The sequence below is a fragment of the Daktulosphaira vitifoliae genome, unplaced genomic scaffold, assembly GCF_025091365.1.
Source record: "Daktulosphaira vitifoliae isolate Bord-2020 unplaced genomic scaffold, ASM2509136v1 Scaffold_3, whole genome shotgun sequence".
NCBI classification, from domain to species: domain Eukaryota; kingdom Metazoa; phylum Arthropoda; class Insecta; order Hemiptera; family Phylloxeridae; genus Daktulosphaira; species Daktulosphaira vitifoliae.
Genome location: NW_026099574.1, coordinates 41,823,949 through 41,834,571, shown reverse-complemented (window position 1 = coordinate 41,834,571; position 10,623 = coordinate 41,823,949). Strand labels below are relative to the sequence as shown.

At 24.5% G+C, this 10,623-nt stretch overlaps 2 protein-coding genes across 2 annotated transcripts; both read right to left on the bottom strand.

Annotated features, from left to right (window-relative positions):
• Nucleotides 1-239: 239 nt before the first annotated feature.
• LOC126902284 (mediator of RNA polymerase II transcription subunit 30) lies at nt 240-2,324 on the bottom strand. Its single transcript, XM_050679384.1, has one exon. The coding sequence runs from the start codon at nt 2,079-2,081 to the stop codon at nt 1,419-1,421; it is 663 nt and encodes a 220-aa protein (XP_050535341.1). The 5' UTR covers nt 2,082-2,324; the 3' UTR covers nt 240-1,418.
• Nucleotides 2,325-7,750: 5,426 nt separating this feature from the next.
• On the bottom strand, nt 7,751-9,320 carry LOC126901384 (NADH dehydrogenase [ubiquinone] 1 alpha subcomplex subunit 6). The gene is made up of 3 exons (XM_050677797.1): nt 8,917-9,320; nt 8,392-8,507; nt 7,751-7,916 (listed from the first exon to the last, which is right to left on the bottom strand). Exons 1-3 carry the CDS (start codon nt 9,044-9,046, stop codon nt 7,782-7,784), a joined length of 381 nt encoding a protein of 126 aa, XP_050533754.1. The 5' UTR covers nt 9,047-9,320; the 3' UTR covers nt 7,751-7,781.
• Between the last annotated feature and the right edge of the window lie 1,303 nt (nt 9,321-10,623).

Below are 10,623 nucleotides of genomic sequence, written 5' to 3'. Positions count from 1 at the left end.
TTTAGGCATAATTTTTTAAAAATTTAAGTTTAAAATATGTTGTATGGTAAATTACATTAAGTTAAAAATTTCTAATAACTAATTTAAATAAGTTTTGCTTTAAAAACCGAGATTAAAGTAAATCAAATTATAATCATTAGCTAATTTTTTTCTTTTTATCTAGTATAAAAACATTAAATTAGGGGAAATTATATTTAAGATATAGCGCACAAAAGAGGTTAATGTATTTTTTAAGAAGATTCATCTTTTTCTTTGTCTTTAACTCAACCACTTGGAGTTGGCCACCCTTATCCTAAAGTTCTCACATCACATTCATTAACATCTCTCCATCTATTTTTTGGTCTTTCTCAACCTCTTCTTTCTTCAACATTCATTTCTATTACTGTTTTTATAGCTTCACAATTCCTCTCTTCTCATAACATGACCAAATCATCTATGTCTACTTTCTCTTGTCTTATCCAGTATTGATGTTACATCTATACTCCCTTTTATGTTTGTTTCTTATCCTATCTTCTCTAGTCACTCTACTCATACATCTAAGCATTATCATCTCTGCTCTATTTTCTTGACATTTAAATGATTCATCTAAATATTTTATTGCTATGAAAATTAATTTGTGTTCAATTTTTTTAAATACTGTCAAATAGTTCAACATGGGCCAGTTAAATATCTATTATAATTTTAGTCGTATAAATCTACAGCACAATAAAAATTTTAAAAGTATTATTAAGAAACATAAAATTCTTGTTTACAAAAATTAAGTGATTAAATCTGTAAAGTATTTAAGTGCTCCAAGTTGGCTTATTCGATGGTACTATAAAATGCAATTTCAAAATTAAATATTTATTATTGATGTAAAAGACAGCATTTTTTTTTTCTACGATTATTTTATTGCTTAACCATTTGTGCCTTGTTTTCACTAAAAATATCATTTAACTCTTTAATGGACTGGATATATATATATCAATACTATTCAAAAATGATGTAATTGTCCAAGAAAAACATAATGTAATTGATTAATAGTTTTTCAAAAAATTTATTCAATTATTGAGGTGTAATAATAGTACTCAATTAAGAAATCAATACATTTTATACATAAAATGCAACAGATTAAATTGAAATGGTTACTTTTTTGAAAAAAAAAAATGATTTGTTTATTCTGTGATGAAACCTTATATTTGGATGATTTTTTTTTGTACATTACTCAATTAAACAAAATTTCAGATTTTAGGCTTTAATTTTATAATTATGTTTATGATTTAATAATTTAATACTTATATACATCAAAAAATAATTTTTCGTTAGTATAGAATTTAATTGATAAAAATTAAAAACTTAACTTTCATCACTAACTATATACTTACCATAGATTTTATCATAATAAACAACTAAGGTAAATTTTATAACATTACTATTATTTATGAGCGCCGCATTGCTAGCATAGTATTAATCTCCCAAATAATTCTGCGAAGATGATCAATTATTTCTTTTAAATGTCGATTTTTTCCATTTAGTTGTTCAGAAACTTCTTTTAATTCATCATTGACAACACGGTAAGTTTCGCTAGTTTTTTTTTCTTCAGATTTCATGTCCCACTCTTCTTGAAGTGGTATTAATCCTTCCATATGCATGTATTCCATACCTTGTAATTGGCAACTATCATTACATTTTTCATATATAATTCTTAACCTTTTAAAAAGTAATTTTATGTGTCTTAAATGATCTTGCATTTTTATACGCCGATCATTACTCATTGTTGCTCCAGAAGGAGTACCATTTGGAGGCATAATAACTTTAAGGATTTGAAATACTTCATGTGTACGCGAGACTATTTCTTGAACAGTTTCTTGCCCAAATCGGCATAATGTAGCAGTATTAAATTGATTACTTGATGTAGATTGGTTTGGATTCGAAGGTGGTACTGATGGTTGTGAAACAGAACTTACTCCAACTGGATTTTGATTTACTGGTGGAGCTAATACATGTTGTGTTCCAGGAACTTGTGGTTGCATGTTAGGTTGTAGTACAGGCCCAACATTAAAACCTTGTTGGCCTACCATAACCGCTTGGGAAGGCTGCATATTTTATTACTTCAATTAATAAATAATTAGTTAAAACCAATTCTAAAATGATAAACATTCATAAAATTAATTAATCAAAATATTTGGGTTATTTAAAAATAAATCTCATTCAAAAAACAAAATACATCAATTTAAAAATTTTGCTGAATGATTAATTATCATAGTAAAAATGTAAAATATATTTAAATAATTATAATACATTAAAAGACAATAAATTTATTTCACATTTAACACATCAGATAAATACATCAATTTATGTAGTTATTAACTGAAGTGAAATCAAAGAATAGATGATAAGTTTCATATTGGGGTGAGATCATTTCTACTATAAGACAATATTGCGAATCAATTGCTACGTATTGCTAGTCTTGTATTTTATTTGAATAAAAGTATTTTAGTACTAAATACCCTTTTTTTGTAATTTTATTTTATATTTAAATATTGATAACTATTAACTTATTGGATATAGTTGGTTGTTCAAGCCAAATAAAAAAATTATTGCTTTATTATCCACCAAAATGTTGCCATAGTCCACCCAACATTAAAAAAAATTTATATATATTTTCATACAAAAAAAACCAAGCACAGGGGGGTTGCGGCACAGTGGTGACGTGGCATAGTTGGATCAAGTATTATGATATCCAACAGTGATTAAAATCACTATCAAAAAAAAAACGCTTCGATGCAAATCTTTAGATAGTGTTTAATTTTAAAAAATTGGTGGATTATTCCAAAAGCTACATGATCTGCTAGTTCATTATTAATATCCTAATTAAGATAAAGTATGTCGAATGAAAAAGGGATTATTAAAAAATATTATTTCTCATAAAAAAATTATGTTGATCCATACACTTTTCAATAAGTTATAGCATTATAAAGTTAAAAATGTAAAAAATAAAATCGAGAATTTTCACACAAAAATAGCATTCAGTAGCCATTTTCACCATAAAGATAAAATGAAGTCCGACATTTTTTTTTTCATAATAAAGTATATTACATTAGCTTTAATTTAAGATATATATAAAAGTGTCAGACTTTCCGGAACACTTTCAAAAGTTAAGTTGAAAAAGTAAATTTTTTATGAAAAAGTTGTCATTTTGAAACCCATCCCGTGGGCTGATAAGGGATCAAATGTCCACAAAAATATATAAAATGATAGGTAAATATCTAAGATATGTATAAAAAAGAATTATATTGATATGTTCATTTTTGAAAAATTTATGGCACTTTTAAGTAAAAAAAATTGAAAAAATTTCGAAAATTAGCGATTTTTAAATTCGTAATTTTTTTGGAGGTTTCTCCCATTTACAGGGAAAGAGGGAATTTTTTTCAATTTTTGAGGGTAATGTCTTCGACTAGATACAATTTGTGATCTTTTGACGTATCATTGAAAGAAATCGGTTCGGTGAGAGCTGAGAAAAAGTGGTAACAGACACAAAAAAAAAANTTCGGTGAAAGCTGAGAAAAAGTGGTGACACAAAAAAAAAAAAATAACGCACATCCTAGTAAAACCAATACCTTCTCAGCTTCGCATCGAAGCTAAAATGTAGGGTGGGAGGAAAATAAATTTAGCCTTTCAAATTTTATCATTAGTGAACGCCAATTTTTTTTTTTTTTTTATAATAGCTTTCAATACAGAATTACCAATTATTTATTATAAATATTGTTAAAAGTATTTATAAAATTTAAAACTTTAAAAATTATTTTGTATTAAATATACAATGTATTTTTAAATATTCTCAAAGTATTTGAATAATTTTTCAAGTATTCAAAAATATAATATTAATATACAGAGTGTTTCTTTTAACATTAGCTACTCAATTTCTCTTAAAACAATTTTTTCTTAGTTTTTGTTAGTTACACATATATTTCTGTTTATCTGTTATGAAATATTTTTTATGTTCATTCTTTATTATTTTAAATGACTTATAAAATATAACATGACGATGGTAACATACATAATTTATTAGATTAAATATGAGAAAATGATCCAACTAAGAAAATGACTAGTCGATAACAACTTTTAGACCAGTATTTCAGAAGTTATTAACATTTTTATACATAGGTGGAAGGAGGAGTGAGGCAAAGAAATGTCTAGTGATAAAATAGAAGCACCCACTCTTCACCTCTAGTCATTTCTTTAAATATAAATAACTTCTAAAATACTGGTTCAAAAGCTGTTATAGCCAGTCATTTTCATTTTTATATGTAATATGTACGTTGAAATTAAAAAAAATAAAGTTGATACCCCTATACGAAATAAGGAATAAACATAAAAAATATTTTATAACAGATAAATTGAAATACACATGTAACTAACAAAAACTAAAAAATATTATTTTAAGAAAACTTAAGTGACTAATGTTAAAAGAATCACTCTATATATTTTTATTAGCATTCAAATACATATTATGAATACCTTTTTTACCACTTTTTCAAATTTTGAATATAATTACTTGATAAACAACCACCTAATTCTATGAGATTCAGCTGCCCGAATTACTTGGACCTCCATGACTTTAGGTTAACTAGATTTTAGAACTTAAAAATATTTAAAGTCCCACCCCATCGTGATCTTTTTTCTCCTGCTTAACATCATAGTTACAAAACGTACTGTAATTAGTTTAACTAGTCAATGGTTTATTAGTATTATATATATTTTGTTAAATTTCTTGGATTCATTGCGTCAAATGAATATATCCAAAGACTATATTAAGGATATTGTTGCGTGTTGTGGTCTAGGTAGTACTTTACACCACTACATCGGAGTAATTGGATAACGCCATTTGTGTACCTATGTGCATACGCTGACTTAAACATCTATGCGAATACAATTGTTGATTAAAATACAACATAAAAATAAGAGATCTATGCGATCTATTCTCTGCGCGTTTATGTATAAACATATTTTTTTGAAAATGATAGAGAACTCAAATTTTAAACAGGTAAAAATAGTAAATAAATTAATATAAATAATAATAATTTTTTTTCGCGCCATTAATTATAGTATCAAATCAAGAGAAAATATTAAATTTACTAGGATGATTTTTTTTTTATTCTATATTTTGATTACATTTTTTGCAATCTTCAGAATCGAAAAAGAAAAAATTGTGAACTTCTATCTAGAAAATATTTGTTTAGAAGTACAAAAATTGATGTTGCCAATCAGGTTATGTTATTTTCAGAACATAAAAGCTAAGAACAAAATGATCAGGAAATTGTACTAACTAACAAAATTATTTCCAGTAATATGGGTACTATAGTAACTGAACCAGTTAATTTACCTTGTGTTTTGGTTGCAAGTAATGCAGAGGTGGAAACATCACTTGAATTATCAATGTGAAATAAATATTGGTAGAAATTCAAGTGTTGCAAAAACTTGAGGTATCCACTCCAACATATATAAAACAGAATCATCAAACAAGTCAATACCAAATGTAACCCCTTAAATTATCTGATGTTAAAAAATGAAATAAAGTGTGAAAATTCAAATGAATTACACTATAAAAAATTGATTCTTAATAATTTTATAGTAAGTTCCACTAATATTAGGGACAAACATTTCACTTTAAAATATTAAGAATTGGTAGAGGTTAATAAAATTATTAAAGATCTCAATGTTTAGATATGTATTGTTGTAACTCCATTAAATTATTCTACAATGTTTCAAATCCCTTTATCATCTTACTTAATAAAAACATTTTGTTCTTATAATGAGCAACATTTATACCCCAAAAAAATAACTGTAATAATTGCAATTATTGTTTAAAATACAAATGTTAGTATATACCTACAAATGAAAAGTCTTTAGTTGTAGCTATTCTACATTATATGTAATAATACAATAGAATTGCTTATTAAAAATATTAAATTTTTACCTTTCTTAATTTATAACTATACTATACAATTAATTTAATACTATTATTAATTTAACTTTAATATATAATTTACATGATTTCTATAAGTAAGTTGTTACATTTTTTAATCTAATCTAAGTCTAAGATTTAGATCTTATAAGGGTATCATAACACCCTTAAGTAGTTATCAACTATTATATAAATTGTTCATAGTTTGTATGTTATTAAGCAAAATTCTTAGTATTGATATTTTTAAAATTCATTATTTTAAATTACTAATATTATCATGTCTGATATATAGAGTATGTATATTTAAATATATTTAATGATATAAATAGGTTTATTGCGTAATTTTTACCTTATATATTTATAATTTTGCTGAAATTATTGAAACACACTACAAATTAATTATCTACTTTGGTTATTTATAATTCCCATCAACATAAATTTTATTACTTTAATGAGAAAAAATTGTATCGAATAATTAATTAATTAATTGTAATTGTATAAATATATTTATACAATTGACTATGTATATACACAGTCAATTACTCTTTGTTACATCTATGTTAACTAATTTAATGCTTAGAATACTCGTATTTGTGACATGACCGAGACTTATCTATAACGTCTTTGCGTGTACTTTTTAATTATCTAAAGAAGTCACATGGATTTCGGTTTTGTTGTGTTGCATGCAAAAACTTCACTAGTCGTGTTAAAGGATAGCCAGTACTTCTTAACAACTAACATAGGCACTAGTATGTATCATCACACTTCTCGAAGTGATATCACGCGACATCTCCGAGATGAATATTTGCACACAGGGGTTGTAGTGCGGGTATAGCTTATTTGCGCTGTAACTAGGCTGACTCGATGCATGAAGATATTGGAAGAGTTAACAATCCATCAAATAAAAAAAATTATTGTAATTTTTTTTTATAACATTATATAAAGTTAATAATAAGAGTTGCCATTTAAGAAAATTTAGTTTAAGGGTTTCTAACCCTGAAAGGATGAAAGATAATTATTTAATTAGTTATTGGAAACTAATTAAATTAAACTATTTTCAAAAATAAAAGGCTTAAATTTTAAGAACTTCATTAAAATAAAAATTATTATTAGGTGTTTACAATGTAAAACTTAATGATATACTATTTATATAATTTATATTATTTCCAAGTAAATTTTAGTTTAAAGGATCTTTAAATGAAGGGATAGTTTGACTGAATCTAGAACATACTGTTATGTGTTCAAAACTCAGTCACAGGTATATTCGGTTTTTGAGCAAGATATTAACTTGATAAATGTAGTAACCACCTGTCCTAGGTTAAAAAACCTCTTTCAAGATAGCTGTAATAATAACCTTTAAAAGTAAAAGTAACAAACAATTTTTTCTAATGAGTATTGTAGTTCTAAGGATATTGGAAAATTTAAATGTAAATATTTCAAAGAATTTAATAAAAAATAAAAAAGTTTTTCCATGGTGCACCCCATAATATTATAATAAGTATTCTTTTATAAGATACTACAAATTATTTTTCTTATGTACAAGCTATCTATGTCACTTTAACAAGATGAATTGCTCAACAAACAAAAATTATTAATTTACTTTATAATTATTCATATAGACTCTAATTTTAATATGAAACAACAATGTGCAAAATTATTTTCTTTCAACTTTTTATATTGATAAAGAATTTTTCATCTTTATGTAATTTTAATTAAATTTGAATGACATTGTAAATAATAACCTATTTTGCTCATACCTGTTAAATTCCTATAAACAAAATTAGTTGCAACTAGAAACAAAAATTATACATTATTAACATAATTATATTAATTGCTACTGAGAGTCATTATTGTTTACAAATTTAGATAAAAAATCATTAGGTTTAGGTTCTACAGAATCTTTAAATAAACTCATTATGTGACATTCTTGAGCCCATTTGGTAACAATTTCTTGCAACAGCATTTGTCCCTAGAAAAAAATTTATTTTATTATTTATATATTAATTTTTCTCAGAACTCAAAAATCTAACACTAAGACTGTAAGTCAATGTTTAAACTATAATCTTCAAAGTTTTGTGTTTTGGTGCAAAGGTAAAAGGATATAATTTTATTTTACTGGGCTATTTAGGTTTTCCCATACTCTCTGACACAAGTAATAGCTTTTACATATGATATTAAACACAAGTAAACAAACAAAAATCTTAAAAGGCATAGTTAATCAAATTATGAATAGTTAATAAAACATTTATGTTGATATATAAATTTAAGCAACCTAATGATTTGATATTTACATAAATTAATAGCTAAACAACTGTTATGTAGATTATACATTTTTTCAAACCAACAAAATTACAAAAAGACTTTTTAAATTTAATTATTTAAAAAGCTCATTCTGTAATAATAAATATAGATCTACTTATCAAAAAAAATTTACAAATAATTACCTTGATAACCAACATATCAATAACTCTAACATCTGTAACGTGTTTATTTTTCAAAAACTCTTCTTTCAACTTTTTTTGACATTCTTCCTTTGTAACTGGTATATTATGATCAAATACTAAAGTTCATATAGAAAACTTAGAATGTTGTTATAGTAAAATGTGTACAATAAATTTTTATTTAATACTATTATAAAGTCATACACACATAAATACAATGAAACAGGTCAGTTACAAAAAATGAGAACAATAGAAACCTATTTCCTTACTTACACCCTATAATATGTACTAAATTTAATTGTGTATATATAACATTTTACTTCATACATTGTTATTTTTATACAATATTTAGTTTTCATTTAATTATAAATTAATCGTTTTTAAAGATATTTTTTAGTCAAAAAAAGAGAAACTTAAAAGGTATTTGTTCTTTTGATATGCAGAGAAAGAATTGTATAGTTCCAACATTAAAAATAAGACATAATGAGATAAATTGGTTTAACTCATTGCTTAGTTTATAATACTTACACATCAAAGGTATTTGTCTGTAATATGCCTTATATAAATTTAACACCCTTTTTTTTGCTTCGGATTTATTTGATGACAATAAAGGTTTCACAGATTTCGACGCAATTTTTGAGGCTTCTCTTGCAGCCATTTTAAATGTAAATTAAAGAGTAAGGAATATTTCCTAAAGTTGTAGTTGCTAATTTTACAACTTGTTATTTTCATAAAATAATTCACAACAAAATGTATGTTCTTGATTATGAAGCACCTATCTCTACAAAATAACCTTTCTATGTTAAACGTATGGTATTTTGTTATCTCTTATCAGTGTATAATAACAAAAACATAGATCTTTTAAACACAGATATAGATAATAAACTTATTATCTATATCTGTGCTTTTAAAAGTTCTTAAATGTTTATAAAATCACAGAATAAACAGATTGGACACATAAAAATTTACATAGTGAAAATTAGGAGGTGATTAGAATCAGTCCACCATTTTTATGTAAATAAATCAGCGTGACCACTTTTCAACACTAAAACTGTGTATATAATTTTTCAAATTATAAAGTAACAATTTTAATTATGGTATTTATGTTTTTTTTTATATTTTTGAACGTGTACAACACTACATAAATATCTAAGTATATAATATATTTAAATAATATAATAACACGATGATTCCAATTAACTAAATAAAAACACCAAAACTAATTATTCGTGTTCAATTGAATTATACATTTTTTAAAATATTTTATACAAAAATTTCTAAAATTTTTCATTAATTTTGAATAAATTATTTTATAAAATACATCATAGTAATATTAATACCTTCTCAGCTTTGCATCAAAGCTAAAAACAAAAAAAAATCAATTTACATATTAATGAAGTTTCAAAATCAACATACACACACATCACATAAATTATACAATAGTTAAACAATTAATAAATTAAAGTATAACAAAAACGTTTTCAAATAATCTAAAACATGTTGATGCATTGTTTTAATGTGTTAGTATAACAAGTTTCCTATGTTTTGATAAAATATTTTTGTTCAAAAATTTTATAGAATTAAATATTCTCAGTCTTATGTAAAGGTTTTTAAAAAATTATAATCAAAGTTTGAACATGGATGCTTAAAGGGAATTTTACTTATTAAATTTCTCATTTCTTTTCCTACATTATTGTTATAGGAAATTATTGGAAATTTTTCTAAATAAATATTATCTAAATCACTATTATAATTTACAAACACATCGGATGAAGTATTTAAGTTTCATAAGTGGATAAATTTTCATTAGGTATGCCTTAAAATATGTAAAAAAAAAAAATTCATCAAACTAATTTTGAGATTTAGCATCACTAATATATTGTAAGAACATTTATATTTTACCACTTATATTGCACACGTTTTATTTCCATTTACTCAATTCGTAATACATATTAATTAACATAGAGGGAGATGCTGATGTGATAATTCTACTCGTCTGTAGCTCGGACCTACTGACGTCGAGCTAATAAAGGGCAGTTGTGTTTGAGTGGCCGTTATAGATATAGTTTTCAATACTATTACTTTCGTCTTATTTATATTATTTATAACTTAATTGGGTCAATCCATGTCAAATCATCCAGAAGTGGTTGCACGACTACCTCATATTTTTCTTAAATTTTCAGGGTTTATTATTTATGCTATAATTAGATTAAAACAATTTTTTTTTTTTTTTTT